General features: G+C 38.9%; 1 protein-coding gene across 1 annotated transcript in view; it reads left to right on the top strand.

Annotated features, from left to right (window-relative positions):
• Positions 1-17,975, top strand: part of LOC132848316 (uncharacterized) — a 142,914-nt gene that overhangs the window by 109,442 nt on the left and 15,497 nt on the right. The window contains exon 6 of the mRNA XM_060873915.1: positions 6,703-6,884. Within this exon, the coding sequence (XP_060729898.1) occupies positions 6,703-6,884 (182 nt within the window). The remainder of the gene's footprint in view (positions 1-6,702; positions 6,885-17,975) is intronic.

Genomic DNA, 17,975 nt, shown 5'->3' with positions numbered 1-17,975 from the left:
AGGACTAATATATAATTTAAGTGAAACCATAAGTAGATATTTGAATTGGATCGGAGCCGACTTAGCAATGATCCCCGTGAGTGCAATTACAAAAGCCCAGTGGACAGAGCTATGGCTAAGAGACTTGGTGCATTGAATCTCTTCTCCCATGCAGTTTCCTACGTTCAGCCTACTAAATCCTGGCCTCCGGAGACCAGCATAATAATGATGTCTGATCACCCAGAGGATAATATGTGTGACTGTGTGTGGATTGTAGTGAAGAGAACTCTGAGGCTTGGGAAAAAGATGCACAGCAGGGACACCTTGTGAGAAGAAAGCTAAAAATGTCATCATATATGCGTGTGTGTGCATGTGTGTGACGGCCTGTGAAGTATCTTTCATACGGTCAGACTTTTGACACTTTCCGCTTTCTATATATACATCTTTAATCCGTAGTCTCTCTTGGATTTGGTGTGTTATTTGCAAAGGCTACTATCAAGAGTATTGAACTGCAATTCCTTTAAAAGATACCATCGATTATCTAAACGCAACTTGTAATTTGTAATAAATAAGATGTTTCCTCAGTGACATTGTTATGCAGATATGATTGTTTTTACTGCTGCATTTATTAAAATCAATCCTTATACGGTACAACATGATCTTTGCAGGCAAACAGCTAATACAAGGCTAAAGGTTTAAAGGCACAAGATGTGGAAGATACTGCATGAAGAACATGTTAAAAGACAGTGGGTGAAGCCATCGGAATTTCTTTGGAATTTCTTGCCTTTGTTTGGATGCTTCTCTTTCCAGTAATTTTCTAAACACTATACAGACTATGGGGTACGTGAGTATGTATGCGATTATGCCCCTGCGATAGACTGGCATCCTGTTTAGTCTGTAGTCTATTGGGGCAGGCTCCAGATTCCCTGTGACCCAGTATGTTAAGTGTTGTAGAGAATGGATGGATGGATGGATGGATGGATATACAGGCCACGTAAGATACCGGTTACCTCATGGTCTTGCTGCTACAAGCCTGTGCACTCTTGATGCTGGATCCAAGTTGGTCAGATGATCTATTTTAGTGACCCCTAACAACAGCAACACATGATGTCATCTTCCATTTATTTTTACAGACAAATTGCCCACCTGCATTTCAGCATATTGGCTTTCCAGTTTTAAATCAAGTTCAATCTCTAGCAGACACTCAAAGCAAGCCCATTGGTGCTTTTTTCTGCCCACTGAAATTGGCCGGTTCACAGAGTGACAGCTTTGTAAATCAGTATCAGACAAAGCCTAACATGAAGCCATCTGGATATGAGAGGATTTCTAATATTCATAGATTCCTGCCATCCGGAGCTGTTTGTACTGAAGGGACATGTAGCAGCTTTGAGTTTGTCTTTGATGCCAGACTGCTGCTTCTTAGCGAGGTTGTGTTTGTAAGAGTTGCTGTAATGATGCTGTTGATTATGATCCACATTCTAAGGCTATAGTAAGAAAAGAAAGCCTACTGGAATTGATCATGTCTCTTGCCTTGGTGTGCTTGCTTTTGCTTCTTTATTACTGTTTCATCTGTTTCTTTTTTCTGTCTCCTTGCACCTCACTTGAAACGTTAGCCTCGAAGGAAGACTGAAGCAAGTGGACTTGGTGACTGAGGTGTACCTGTGGCAAATTGCATGCAGTGAACTACAATTAGGCACCTGCTAGCAGTGAATCAGCATAGCAGAGCTAATGTGCTGATTTAATGCAGGCTTTAAGAAAGGAAGGTCACGGTTCTACCGTGTTAGTAAGCAGAAAGTAATGCAATGCAGTTGTCAATCATGTGATTCTGACAGATCAGCTTGTTAGTGACTGAAAAAGGATAAAATTTGTTTAAAGTAGTGTACACGCAACCTATTTATTACAGTAGGTGCGTCTACCTTGTAATGCCATTCATTAGCATTATTTGTCAAATCTACTACTAGTAGTGTAGATGTAATGTAACATATCTGTTTATAGTTACCCTGTTTGTCAGTGGAAAAGAATTGCAAGACCAAGAGATATTATTTGCTATGTGGTTTGGAAGTGTTTTAATTTTTTTTAGTACAGCAGTAATAAGCGCTGTGTCCCTGGTTACATGGCATTGCTGGGGTTTTAAAACAGATTAGGAACGAGTACATCAGAGGGACAGGTCATGTCGGATGTTTTGGGGACAAAGTTAGGGAGGCCAGATTAAGATGGTTTGGACATGTTCAGAGGAGGGAGAGTGAGTATATTGGTATAGGAATGTTGGACATGCCAGGCAGGAGGCAAAGAAGAAGGCCAAAGTGGAGGTATATGGATGTAATTAATGAGGATATGAAGCTAGTGGGTGCAAGTGTTGAGGATGCAGAAGATAGGGATATGTGGAGAGAGATGATTCGCTGTGGCGACCCCTGAAGGGAAAAGTCTAAAGAAGAAGAAGACTTTTCTTTATGTCTTTATGTTCAGATAACACATTATTAACCAGGTAAAGGGAAATTAAACACAACTACAATGACTTGCTGTTTTTTTTGTAGGCAGTGTGTCCATGTGTGGTCCTGACTCTTTTGCTCTTTTGGGGTGGACCCACATGGATTCCCCATATCTCACCCCAGTACTGTAGACTTGTATCATCCCAGGACTCCATCAACTGAAAAGTGTTATAAGACATCTATACAGTACATTATTTGGGTAGTAAACAAAGTTTAAAAGTGTATTTATAACTATATAAGAATTGTCCTATTCCTATTGCAGGATAATGGTCAGCCTTTTGCCGGGAAGGTTACATGTATTCAATGCTGGGTTTATGCAACTGCTGAATCTGTTTATCTGGACAGTTCAGATTCAGTGCGAACTTCTATAGTAGCAGAAACATCCAAAACAGGCTTTTTAGAATGGTATATATACGACTGCCTTTGCTATACTGCCATTTGTTTGATGTTTTGATTGGTGTACTTTCTTAATTAGGTGTGCATCAATGACAAAGATTAAAGGACCACCCGATATAATTAGGGTTGTGGACCATCTTACATAGCTACAGTACTGTAGTCTTAAGACCAGACATGATCTGGGTGGTGGACTAAGTTCTGGATAATCTTACCTAGGTACTGTAGACTTGTACCTAACAACTATACGGGATGTGGTAGCTCAGTGTTCAACTACTGATCGGAAGGTCATGAGTTCGAATCACAGGTCCACCAAGCTGCCACTGCTGGGCCCCTGAGCAAGGCCCTTAACCCTCAATTACTCTGTTGTATAAATTGAAATAAAAATTGTAAGTCACTCTGAATAAGGGTGTCTGCTAAATGGCGTAAATGTAAACTATACCAGAACAACGGCCCATATCTAGTGTTTGAGTCTAAAATTTTTTGCGAATATTTTCTTAGGGAAAGTTACTTGTATTCACAGTTGTGTTATGCAACTGCAAAATTATGTAAAACCCTGAGGTAGTAGAAACATCCAACACAGCAATTTGGAATAGCATCTAGACCACTGTCTTTATTACAGGCCTCCAGGTTTTGGACATTTTGAACATCAAAGGAAAAGGGGTACAGGACCACCTGATATTATCTGGGTGCTGAATAATTGTACCTATGTTTAGACTTATTTGTTCTCATCCCAGAAGAATGGGTTCCATTTAGTGTTTGGTGGCAAAGGACACTATTCAAGGAAAGTCATTTGTATTCATATTTGGATAATGTAAAATGCTATGGTAAATGTTAGGTCAGAAATCTTTGATTGAAGGACTCTTTCTTAACTAGATGTACATATCGAACTAGGATCTCAAAAGTACCATAGATCTAACAATAATGCACAAGCAGGCATATTTTATACTGTTTTGGACAGGGGCAGGCTGTCCCTTTGCTATGTTGGGAACATACAGGATGTGACTGGTTACTTGTGCTGTATTTACTGTACTTTACTGCCTTTACTTTGTCTTCGTCAGGATTGCAAAATATTTCTTGATTTTGAGGAACTGCTTCAACGGATAGTCTTGTAGTGTGATAGTCACCAAACACCAGAAGCAGCACCCTGGAAGTCTGCTGCTCAGCTGGGAAACATGTTGATGTTGTGTCACGCGGCTACTTTCTTTTATTTTACTTCTGCTTTTCCTGTTCCGGGGCCATGGTAGCAGCAAGTTGGGAAGGTCAAACCAGTTTTCTGAATCACCAGCTACAGATTCCAGCTCTTTCTGGGGAATAGATATTATCTCTCAGGCTGGTCTGGGTCTGCCCCAGGTCTCTGTCTAGTGCATGGGTCTTTAAACACATCTGCAAAGCATTGGTGCATGTGTAGGGTTTCATTCCAGTAAAGCAGGAGCTGCACCTGATTTCACCTGTTTAATCAGTTGATCTTGGCTTTCAGTAGACTCAGGTGTGGTTTCCATTTTGTTGGAGTGAAAATCTACTCCAGCTACAACCCTGGTCTAGTGGGACGTGTATGACAAAAGCTTAAGAAGGAGCTGACTGGAGCACAACTGAAATATGTTTTATGCAGCTAGTTGTAAAAAAGAGTATTTTGCACAAGTCTTTTTTGACATTTACTGTATTGTTTCGTCCATCTACAAATTGCTTTCAACAACAAACTGTATCCGAGGGAATTGTTATGCATCTTGGCAAGTGGGAGATGATGTTAAGACTCTACGACCTTCTGTGCTTTCTTGGAATCCAAAGCACTGACCGACTTCATCGCTTGTATACTCTAGCCCTTCTTGAGTTGAGATAAGATGTGATATGGCTAAACAAATTATGAGGCCAGAATCTGAGGATGCCTGTGGCGAAAGTACACAGGACCCCCACTTCCATCTATAATCCTTATCATCCTACGCTCGATTAACAACAACATGGTACTGTTTTTTTTGTCTTTGACTCTGTGTGTATTTCAAAAAGCATCCTTCCTGTGCCAAAGTGCGAAAGTGTGAAAGTGAAAGATTTATACTTGTGTGAGCCAACTGAAATGCCAGTTCAAGACTTATGTGTGAATCAATAACCACTGGTGCAGACACTATATTTTTAAGGAGAGGATATGAAATAGAAATGTTGAAATTCTGAGCATGCTGCCAAAGCCAATTCATCTGCCGTATGTAGCTGCATTCTGTTGTTTGTTGTTTATGTCCTCCATAGCAGTAAAGCGGCAAAAGCAGCCACTGTCGTCGTAGACCGTGTACCCCAGCAACAATAAAAGCAACCAGATGCCCCCACCATAGTACTGGGAAATTTAAATCAGTTCAAATTGGACAATATGATGGCTCCCCAAACAAGGTTTTGTACAAGTGCTTTAGGAATGGATACAGGTTTTATGTCTTATGTTCTACGACTTTTCATTCAATTAGGCACCAGTTACCATAGCACCTTGTTGCTCTGGATAATGGTATAAGTAAATGCACCTGATTTTTATACCTCAATTGTACACCAACCTCTGCATGGATAGACTTGTGTGTAGTACTTTATCTTGATTGTATTGTATAATATCCGATAGCTTGATAGCATGTCTGATGGAAGTATCGTGATAGATTAATCTGAAGTCATCACAGAGACTTGTAGTGTACTCTCACTCACTCATTTTCTACCGCTTATCCGAACTACCTCGGCTCACGGGGAGCCTGTGCCTATCTCAGGTGTCATTGGGCATCAAGGCAGGATACACCCTGGACTGAGTGCAAACCCATCGCAGGGCACACACACACACTCATTCACTCACGCAATCATACACTACGGACAATTTTTCCAGAGATGCCAATCAACCTACCATGCATGTCTTTGGACCGGGGAAGGAAACCGGAGTAAACCCCCAAGGCACGGGGAGAACATGCAAACTCCACACAAGGCGGAGGCGGGAATCGAACCCCCAATCCTGGAGGTGTGAGGCGAACGTGCTAACCACTAAGCCACCATGCCCCCCGAGACTTGTACAGCAGAGCTATACATAATATAAGGCTACTAGTCCTGAAAAAAATGGGAATGGGGACTGAATGTTCTCCTATACTTTGGGGGTTCCCTGAAGGTACTCTGGTTTCCTCTCCCAGTCCAAAGACACGCGTTCTAGTGCAACTGGCATCTTTAAGTTGTCTGGAATGTGTGTATGATTGTGCCTTGTGAAGGGTTGGCACCCCATCCAAGGTTCCCTGAATCCCCTATGATGGGCTCCCTTTGTAGCATTAGCAGTACAGTAAACATAAGTAAATATAAATATACAGTATTATATATATTATAGTAAATATATTACAGTAAATATACAGTATATATGGTTAAGCATTCTGTAAGAAAATAACATTTATTAAAGAAGTTTCCAGCGTCAGCACTTTTTAATGCTGAGAAAGTCTCAGTGGAAAAGCAGTGTGTCCGATAAGGTAATGACTCTTTAGTGATGTTACAGTGCAAGTGATAACAGGTACTAACTTGTGTCTTGTGAATGTTCCACAGCATAAAGTGTAGCTATAATATATAGTAAAAGGTAAAATATAAATAAACACTAAATAATCAACTTTGTGGCAGATAGAACTTTTTTTTTAGGCTGTTTTGTTTTGTGTTGAATAAAACCACCCCATTATTGGAGCAGTTCCTGTTTAGTAATAGACAGTAACAGGTGGGCTACTGTCAGTAATTGCACACCTTCACAGTAACCTTTATGGTAATCGCTAGTGTAACCCAGTGTATGGACAAGATCCATTTTGTCTCTAAATGTGCCTATTGTCCTCACTTTTGGTCTTTCTACTCCGACTCTCAGGTTCCTGGTTGTTCTCTGTGTCAGAGTTGGCGGCTCCAGGGGCAGAGGTAGGCCGGATCTCAGCAACAGATGCCGATCTGGGAGAAAATGCCAGGCTGGAATATACCATCCTCGAGGGGGAGTCAGGAGACACCTTTAGCATTACTGGAGTAAACCAGGAGGCCATAATCACCCTCACTAAGGTGAGATGTTTAAAAAAATTGAAAAACATTCAGTATGTATGTGTATGCCTGAATGAAAAAGAGGGAGAGTTTAGAGAGGAGTGTTTCAGTCAAAAAATATATCACACAGCAGGTGATAGCAAGGTGTGGGAGGAGCAGGTCATATACTTGCTGTGCCAGGTGTCGTGACAAAATGAGCTCCTCATAAAAAAAAAGAAGAAAAAAGAAAAACAAGTCTTCTATAAAAAGTTAGTGAGGGAATGAGTGCAGTGTTCACTGTGAGTCAGAGCAGTTGAATCAGCTCTTTCTCAATCTGTGAGAAGTGTGTGAGTGTGTGTGTGCGTGTGTGTGTGTGTGTGTGTGTGAGAGTGTACGTGTGTGTATGTGTGTGTGTGTGTGTGTGGGCTAAATACTGGCAAAAACGATGCCGACAGAAGATTAATATGATTAGCAATGATCTGGCATGTTGAATGAGGCGTCATTCAAATGAAAATTCATATTTATATGATTATCATTGGCTGTTCGATTGTCCCAACGTTCACATTAGCAAGCAACAAAGCAACATGTATCAATATTTTTTATGTATTGTACATAACTAAAGTCATGTTCTTACCAGCGATTAGTTTCCATTTATTGTTTGACGCAAAACATATAAAACTACTTAAAAACATTCCTGTATCCTACTCAAGCCCCAGAGTGTGTGGAATTTTACTACTAACGTAAACTTAAAATCATATAATTTCCACGGATTACATTTTGATGAGCTTTATCCATGTTGTTATCTAGCAACTTGTTCAGTGGGACTTGTACAGTGGAGACTCCTATAGTTTTAGTAAAAAAAAAAACAAAAGACAGCGTCAGTGTCAAAGCTTTGAAAGCACGTTTCCTGCATGGGAGAGTCATGAGCACTCATCAGATGGATTACAAGCTGTATTTTATTTTGATTTAGATGTTTTTTTGTGTCATTAATGAATTGTTGGGAAATTGTTGTATTTCTGGGGGGGCACGGTGGATTAGTGGTTAGCATGTTCGCCTCACACCTCCAGGGTCGGGGTTCGATTCCCGCCTCCACCTTGTGTGTGTGGAGTTTGCATGATCTCCCGTTGCCTCGGGGGTTTCCTCCGGTACTCCGGTTTCCTCCCCCAGTCCAAAGACATGCATGGTAGGTTGATTGGCATCTCTGGAAAATTGTCCGTAGTGTGTGAGTGCGTGAGTGAATGAGAGTGTGTGTGTGCCCTGCGATGGGTTGGCACTCCGTCCAGGGTGTATCCTGCCTTGATGCCCGATGACGCCTGAGATAGGCACTAGCTCCCCGTGACCCGAGGTAGTTCGGATAAGCGGTAGAAAATGAATGAATGAATGAATGAATGAATGAATGAACAAGTCTGAGGTGACTGAGGTGACTGGGGTGAGGAAAAACTCCCTTGGATGGTAAAGGAAGAAACTTTGAGAGGAACCAAAAGTGAACCTCATCCTCATTTGGGTGACACTGGAGGGTGTGATTATAAACTGTTATAAACACCGGAGAGTGTTGTAATGAATAATTATATTCCTTTCTATAGTCGGATACACTCTGATAATTGTGTATAGATTAGGAGGTTGTTGTTCTCATGTCCTCAATACAAGATTCAAGATTCAAGATTTTTTACCATATGGAGTTGGAGATTATATATATATGTATATATATAATATTATATATATATGTATATATATAATATTATATATATATATATATAATATTATATATATATATATATATATATATATATATATATATATATATATATATATATATATATATATATATATATATATATATATATATTTATTTATTGGGGTATGCAAAGCAGCCGGTATTTGTATCTGTATTTGTATTTGTTGAGGAGGGAAGTATTTGTATTTGTATTTGTATTCGAGTAAAATTCAAAATAGGCGTAAAAATCCAGTTTCTTTGCGTTACACTTCTAATTTACGTTATAGTGTAAGTATTCTTTAATTATATTCATTATCATAATTATGGATATGCAATATTGGTTGTTGTTTTTGAACATGTAACAAGGAACGTATTGTGGGGGGGGTGGCAGACAGTACCAGGAGAGGATGCTTTAAGTGCATGTGATTATGCATAGCAGATGCTGACAGATGTTTGAAATCTCTGCATCTGCTGATTTGACTTTTGCACACATTACATATCACTTTGGTTTTATCTGCAGCACTGACTGTAAAATGCTTCCACACATAACTTGAGCAGGTTTTTTGGCTGGTGGAGGACCAAGAGATGGCTCAGCAGCAGCCACACTCTTTTCTATTTGGTTGCCCAAATCCATGTGAGGAGTCTCAACTAAGTTAATGAGTGACGGGAAGCTATGCTAAGGTTAACTAGCCTATAGCCTAAATCTTGCTGTCTGCAAAAGACAGAGTAACGTACCATATAACTCCCACAAGTGCATACAATTCGACACAACTACACAAGCATTGTTTTAACCTTTTTAACCGAACGTTAACGTTACTCTGTCAACAGCCTATTGTCTAAATTACCGAGCTAACAGAGCTACGTAAACAAAGCGGACATGAGAGCACCCGACTGCAGACGTCAATAATGCAGCGTAATGGAATAATCTCCCGATCAAACTCCTCTTCCCGAAAGTTATAAACTGCCTCCGGAACCCAGTTAAGGTACAAAAATTTATTCAACAAAAATAGTGATGCAGTGAAGTCTTTTTTCCCTCAGCCGAGCCTTCTCTGTTGCTGTGTGGAGCAGCCTGTTTCAGTCACCTCTTTCACCTCTTTTACTCTTTTTTTGTGTGTGTGTATAGATATATATATATATATGTATATATATATATATATATACACACACACACACACATACAAATACTTTAGAAAACTATACAGGAAACAGCAGTACTCCAGAATGTCAGTCTGAGATACTTAAAACAATTTTAAAATAATCGTTTTTTTCCCTTGCGTGACATGCCCCGAGTTCATGATCAACTGGCTTTACTGTTTTCATGTCACACCATTTTATTTTCACCTCAACTTACTCGCATCTAATTCACCTTTTTTGTAATTTGATCCTTTTCAGGTCATTGTTGCTGTTGAATGTCAAATATGTTTATCGGCATAGATACAGATTCTAAATCACTTTCAATTCTACCTGTGAGAATTTCTACATTTTTTTTTGCACCATTTACTCATTTCAGTGTTGTGAGCTTTGCTTTTTTGACAAGTATAAAAAAAACCAGTGTTTTTTGAAACTTTTGGAAATTTAGTCGGTATGTTTTCTTTTGTTTGGCTTCCAAAAGAACATACACACAATTTTCTGAAAAGATTGATAAGTCCACTGTCATTAAATTTGAAGTTTAAAATGCGGACTGATTTTTGAAATTTTTCGGATTTTCCAGGTTGAACTTGACTTGACTTGAATTGAACTCAACTGCACCATTGTATATGATTTAAATTTTTATCTTTTTACCCTTTTAATCAACGTATTTTATTTCCTTTTGTGTTTATGTACACACTGTTTAATAAATTCATTTAAATTTATTTGCATAGCGCTTTTAACAATTCTCATTGCCTCAAACAACTTTACAGAAGTATAGAAACAGAATAAAAAAAACAACTTTAAAGTTTTAAATTAAGTTACTATTTATATCTAAAATCTATCCCTATTGATTAAGCCTTAGGTGACGGTGGTGAGGAAAAACTCCCTGAGATGATATGAGGAAGAAAACCTGAGAGGAACCAGACTCAGAAGTGAACCTCATCCTTATTTGGGTGACACTGAACAGGAAATACTGTAAATGTAAATAATGTCCTTTCTACAACAGTTTATAGTAAAGTGAATTCCGAGTTCACCGCAGACCCAAAACTAATTCCTTCCTGCTGGAGTCTTCAAACGATCGCTGATGAAGACCCAAGCATAACAATAAAACTGATTACGATTCTGATTCTAAGTGACGAAACATTCGACCTAGAAAATCTGAGACACAAAAAAATGACAAACTATCATAAATTCTCCGTTCCGTGTGTCGGATTTCGCAAGTCGGCAGTTATGACGCATATTTTGAGCGACAAACAAATTAAACGATATATTTTAATGTTACAAGAGCATCATAATCTTAGAATTTAGATATTAGACATTTTTAAAAAAAACTAACTAACTAAAATAAAATAAATTTAAATTAAATATTTATTTTCCAAATCTACCGCAGCAGAGGGATGAAAGAGCCACTTGCGGCTCCGGAGCCGCGGGTTGCCGACCCCTGCCCTAATGTGTTCACCTGTTTTGTGTCTCATCTTGAGTTTGGTTTGGTTCTTCATTGTCTTGGCGATGTCCCATCATACACTCATTGTCTATGCACACATGTGACATTGCGACGCAAATTCTGCGACAAGCAACAAAGCTACAAACAACATGACAAAACGACATGCGATTTTCTCAACTTTTCACAAACTCCGTATGACGCAGTTAAGAATCAAATCGAAACAATCGTCTTGAACGATTCCTCGAACCAATCTTATAGTGCTCGTGGTACATTTTCTCATTAACTCTCACAATTTTATTTCCTACCTGCTTTTAGTTCTGAATAAACAATCCTGTCATAGCCACTCTCTCATTAAATGTGTTTGGAGAAAAATAAAGCTTTAAAGAAAACAAGTCTCTCTGAGGATCAGATGCTCACCAGCCTGGGACACTTTATTTATTTGCTAGGAGTTCCAAATTGAATTCATTGTCATTGCTACCGTAGCCAAGGTCCCAATATAATTCATAACCCAATGAAGAAAACAGAGGGAGAGAATAAGAGCCAGAGAGAAAGAAAGAAAGAAAGTAAGTAAGAAAGAAAGAGAGTGAGTGTTACATTATTGTGTGCGGAGAGAGATCAATTCTTCTGTGGCCCAACAACCAGGCGCACAAGGTGGTGGAATTATTGGTAAACAGATGAACTGTTCTCATGTCTCTACTTGGACTCACATCCCATCTGTAAACCCAATAAAAAATACAGATACTGAGGCGATTCCTCCAACATCTCAACCAAAGAAAGAAAGAAAGACAGAAAAATAAGACTGGCCTATTTTTCATGCCTAGGTACATAGCTCTGGCTTTCAGAATTCAGCTCTGTAGCACAACGATACTAAAAATAAGGAGAGAGAGAGAGAGAGAGAGAGAGAGAGAGAGAGAGAGAGAGATGCAAAGAACATTTAAAGGGAGCAATGTGGGAGGAAGTGAAAATGAGGCTTTAAGAGGTTGAAAGGTTTTTAAGACAGTCCACAACACCACTAATAATAATTAAAACAACACACACACACACACACACACACACACACACAAACATTAAAAAAAAAAAAAAAAAAAAAAAGATATCAATGTTCATAGAATTTCTTCTAAAAAAGCATAAAATTAACACCAATGCAAATTCTCACTTAATGTATTTAGCACTGAACAACAAAACAGACTCAGGTATTCATCATGGGGTTATACTAAGTTGGAGTTATACTAAGATGCTAGTATCTGCCCTTTACACAAGCAGATAGACAGAAAGAGAGAGAATATAGACAATAATAGAGAGATAGAAAAAGAGAGAGGGGGAGAAAGACAGGGTAAAGGAGTTCAGGTGTAAGAACGCTGATAAAAAGAGACTGACAGGAAGAAAGGGACTAGAAGAGAACAAGGAAGAGAGAGACTACACGAAAGAAAGACAGATAGTGAGGAAAAAAGACGAAATAAGGAATGAGAGCAAAATAGAGGGAGGAAGACTGACAGAGAAAGATAGAGACTGGGAGAAAAAATAGGAAGAGAGAGGGAGTAAGAAATAGAGATGGACAGAGAAGGAGGGAAAGGTAGAGGGGGAAAGGAGAGAGAAATAAAGAGAGGGGATGAGAGGGAAAAGGGGAGAGAGAGAGAGAGAGAGAGAGAGAGAGAGAGAGAGAGGGAGAGAGAGAGAAAGAGAGAGAGAGAGAGAGAGAGAGAGAGAGAGAGAGAGAGAGAGAGAGGTGGTAAGATGAAAACACACTTAATTTGTCTCATTTAGTTTATTAAAAAAGGACAAAACTGCCCCCCAACCCCACCCCTGTGACACACTCCCTCACACACACTCTCTCTCTCTCTCTCTCTCCCTCTCTCTCTCTCTCTCTCTCTCACACACACACACACACACATACACACTCTCACACACACACACACACACCTTTATGTGTTAAATCTTTTAATGTTCAAAATTTACTTTTTAATTTAGTTTATATTTAATTATTTTTGTTAATTACTTTTAATTACAAAAAAAAATGTGTCAACATAGCCTTTAGAGGTAGGAAATAAAGGGTGAATTTAAAATAGAGTAGTTTGAACCTGTGTTTGTGTTTGTGTGTGTGTGTGTGTGTGTGTGTGTGTGTGTGTGTGTGTGTGTGTGTGTGTGTGTGTGTGTGTGTGTGGCAAAGCTGTTGCCAGGGAGGCTGAGGATATTACCGCTGTGCTATCTACTAGCTGTGCAGATGCGACCTCCATGTAAATCTTGGCTCCGAGTGCTCGAATAAAGCGTTCAGTCATCTCTCTCTCTCTCTCTCTCTCTCTCTCTCTCTCTCTCTCTCTCTCCTCCCTCTCTGTCTACAGAGCATTCAGTGCTCAGGCTTTATTTGTTATCTGAGGTCTAAAACCAGTCGACTGGAGTCTGCGACCTGCTTCATCAACTCCACTAAGCGACTCCTGTGACCTTCAGGGGTCACATGTAAGCGTTCAAGAAACAGATCAAAACAAAGTCGGACGTTATCATAAACATTTGCTACGTTGTTCGTAACGATTCAAATCGGATTTCCAGAATCGTAATTATACAGTGTTCATGATGTGTGTGTATGTGTGTGTGTAATTGTAGGTGTGTATCTCCATTCTGTGTGTGTGTATAATTGTGTGTGTCTATGGGTGGTATGTTTCTCTGATTAAATGCTGATTGCAAGAAGTCTGAGTCAGTGTGTGTGTGTGTGTGTGTGTGTGTGTGTGTGTGTGTGTGTGTGTGTGTATGTATGTGTGTGTGTTTGTGTGTAAGTGTGTTGCCAGCACAAGAACATCGTGCTCTCTTGCAGTCAGCAGATAAACACTTTCAACTCTGTATGTTCACATCTGTAACACCAGGGTGTCTTTGTATAGCATAAGTGCTGTCATCAATTCCGCACTCACTGCTGTGCAGGTTTTGTGGATTAAAATGACTTTTACGTCCTTTCCTCTGAAACCAACCTGAGCTTCGTGACACTGCCACCTAGTGGAGATGGCGGAACTTCAGTGTGTCCAAATCACCAAGACTTATCCTTCACCACAATCGGTGTGTACTTTACAGATAAATAACTTAAAACGGTAATTGAGCATCTATGAAATATTCAGAATATTCCACAAGTCACATCTTTAGCTCATGAAGTTCATAATCAGAATCAGAATCAGGATTGACTTAATTCGCCAAGTATATATATATATAATATTTAAAATGGATATGGCCTGTAAGAAGAAACTGTTCTTGTGCCTATGTTTAAGTGCGTAATGATCTATAGCGTCGGTCTGATGGAAGAAGAGCAAACAGACTGTGTCCAGGGTAGAAGGAGTCTTTGATGATGCAACCAGCCCTTGTACAAGTTGTGTAGTTGAACAAGTCCTGGAGATTGGGCAGGGGCACACCAATAATCCTCTCAGCTGTTTTAACACTCTGTTGAAGCCTACTAATATCTGATTTGGTGGCTGAACCAAACCTGACTGTAATGGATGTACACAGGACTGGCTCAATCACAGAACGGTACAGTTAGCAGAGGAAGTATAACCTTTGCTGAAAAAACCATTCAGGGTTTTTTTTGGAGAAGTGTCCCATATGGCAAACAATGACACTTACACTACAGTATGTACTACTAAAAGGAAACATTTTTACTAACTGGAAATAAATGCAAAATTGTCCGTAGTGTGTGATTGCGTGAGTGAATGAGAGTGTGTGTGTGTGCCCTGCGATGGGTTGGCACTCCATCCTGCCTTGATGCCCGATGACGCCTGAGATAGGCACAGGCTCCCTGTGACCCGAGGTAGTTCGGATAAGCGGTAGAAGATGAGTGAGAGTGAGTATTTATTTATTTATTTATTTATTTATTTATTTATTTGATGTTGATGATGATAAGATGGTTCAGGAGCAACGCAGACATCCATACGGATCTGACCACAACCTTGACTTATTAGGGTTATGTTCATGTATGGAGCTATTCACTAGGGCAATAGTGGCACAAATGGTTAAGGCTCTGGGTTGTTAATGGGTAGGACAGGGTTTAAGCCACAGCACTGCCAAGCTGCCACTATTGGGTCCTTGAGCAGGGTTCTGTATGGTGGGTGATATGTGCAGAAAAGCATTTCACTCTTGTTTAATACATAAAAAATAAATAAATGCCTCTTTTATCCAACAACTTGGCATCTTCATACATAACGATATTGCATGCCATGCCACTAAGGCATAGTTATAAAGAATAATCTTGACAGGTTTTTGAAGACCTCCTCGTATTTATTGTTTGTTTATCCTCTTTTGAGCTACCCTGGGGTCTGGTGCTGTTTACCAAGTTACCCGAGGTTACCCGAGGTAGTTCGGATAAGCGGTAGAAAATGAATGAATGAATGAATGAAATAAATGCTGTTTTTTAGTTAAAGGTATGAAACGCGATGCCGCTAGTTTTTTTTAAATAATTTTTTTTATATTTTTTTTGTATACTTATAATCACACCCTCCAGTGTCACCCAAATGAGGATGAGGTTTCCTTTTGAGTCTAGTTCCTCTGAAAGGTTTCTTCCTCTTCCATCTATAAATAGATGGAATAAATATAAAACACATATAATATTAATCTTTATACGAAACTGTCGAATTATGTTTATGTTCTGTAAAGCTGCTTTGAGACAATGTCCATTGTGAAAAGCGCTATAGAAATAAATTTGAATTTGAATTCTTCAAATAGGCTAATTTTAAAAGACGTTCGAAAGACGTTCGATCGAACATTTTATTCGTCGTTTTTTTTTTTTTTATGTGAACACTATTTATACTACAAAATGTGTAGAATAATGCAAGAGTATGCAATTTGGGATGCTCACATTTAATCTTTTTGACTTTATTTTTAATGATATATTGATATCGATTGATGAGGTGATTTGGAAAGTATAAGCCCTTACACCAAATAAAAAAAAAAAATTATAAGAATGTCCATTAAAGTGGTGTATTTGCTAATCCTGGGCTGAAACCCCATTTTCAACAGGCAATATGAGCAAAGAAACTGAACAAAATGAGCAACAGAAATGCCTGAGAAGAGTTAAATACATGCTTTCTTAGATTCACTAAAGCATGGTGAGAAAAAAGTTTACTTTTTAAGAGTTACAAGGACTAAATGGTCCCCAGTCATGCAATAATGATTACGGTTCTCCTTCACTGTGTGCTCTATTTTGTAAAGGAGTGGCTAATCCGAGGCCATAAACCTGCAGCCCTGGCAGGATTATGGGTGTTTGCCTTTGCAATGTGAAGAGAGATTGTTCTAATCTTCTTTGAGAGAGACAGAGAGAGAAACACAAATAGAGAGAAAGGTAGAGAAATAGAAAGATCAGAGAATATAGTGGGGTTAAGGGGGGTGGGTGAAAACATCCCAAAGGGAAGGCAAGGTGAAAGAAAGAGGCGGAAAACGGTTGTGAAAATGTTGTGACGGACACAAACTGGGCACCGTGATGGTTTCAGAAAGCTTAAAAGTGTAGCAGGGGATAAGCCTTGCAGAGGAGGGATAGCAGAGAAGGTATAATGTGGGATTTTCTAGAATTTCCTTCTCGAGAACTTCATGGACTAAGCTGTTATTAGGTTGTGTGAAATTAGGCTTGCGTGTTACTGTATGTGCAGAGCTGGTATACAAACTTAAATATACATCGTTTTGGTGCACAAACCTAAACATGTAAATATTTGTTTTGGCTGCGTTTGACCTTATTTTGTCTGGGACATGTCATATGTCACAATGACCTCAAACACTCCAGGTTTCCTCACATCTAAAAACACATCAAAATGTTAAATAGACTCAACGTCACATAGTTCTGGAAGTGGAAGATCCATCCAGATCCTGAAGAAGCTTGTATTGTAGTCAGTGAATAATACAAACCATATAGCTTAGGAGTTTGTGTAGTAATGGTGTCTCACTAACACGTTACATCGATAAACACTCACATAGCTCAATTTTTGATTATTAGCAGTATAGTACTATTTATATGATCGTTACAGCTTAAACGAATAAAAATAATGATGATCCATTTTTAAAAAAATCCTGCTAAAAAATTTACAGTTTTAGCACATAGTGTAGTATGAGGACATTGAGGTTGCTCGACTGGCATAACATGATGTGTAACAATACACGAAATTCAGCTTCGATACAATTTGCCGGTGCATTGTCTGAATTAGAAGTCCTTAAGAAATATAGTAGCCAAAAACTCAAAATTAATAAAGTATTCAAATTATTATGATTAAAGCAATACATGTCTGTGTTTAGCAAAAAAGTTTTTGATTTAATTAAGTAAAACAGGATATTGTATATAAGTATTTGTCGCAATCAACTGCGAGAAAAAAAACAGGTCAAGACATTCTGACATTCTGAAGCTAATTCTGTACACAAAAGCTTATTTTTGTAAATAAAAAATTAGTAGGCTCATTAAATGGTGCATCAACTATATTAATGCCCTTCACATTATTTACTTGTTCTCAAACATGAGTCATAATTTAAATTAAACTCTATTCAATTTTTTTGGTTGATTGCAGCTTATGTACCACTTGGACAATTTCATTTATCAACACTCTTATTGTCTTGAACGGTTGACTACACCGCTTTATGACGCCTTTTAAACCACAAACTACGCCTCCCGCACAGTGCATTTAGTCTGAGCAACTGATTGAGCATTTATTTCAGTTTCCACACTTTTTTAGCCCTCCTGACGTACCCTCGTCTGTCCGGTTATGCAAATAGGAGCATAATGTTGAAAGTCTACCGTTGATGTGCGCACAAAGGAAACACTGAAAGCATAGACACTTTGGATATTAGGCTACGCAAACATTACTTGTTATGCACTGCTAAGAAAATTTTTGAGCAC

The sequence above is a fragment of the Tachysurus vachellii genome, chromosome 7, assembly GCF_030014155.1.
Source record: "Tachysurus vachellii isolate PV-2020 chromosome 7, HZAU_Pvac_v1, whole genome shotgun sequence".
Lineage (NCBI taxonomy): Eukaryota > Metazoa > Chordata > Actinopteri > Siluriformes > Bagridae > Tachysurus > Tachysurus vachellii.
This window is presented reverse-complemented; position numbering and strand designations above follow the sequence as displayed.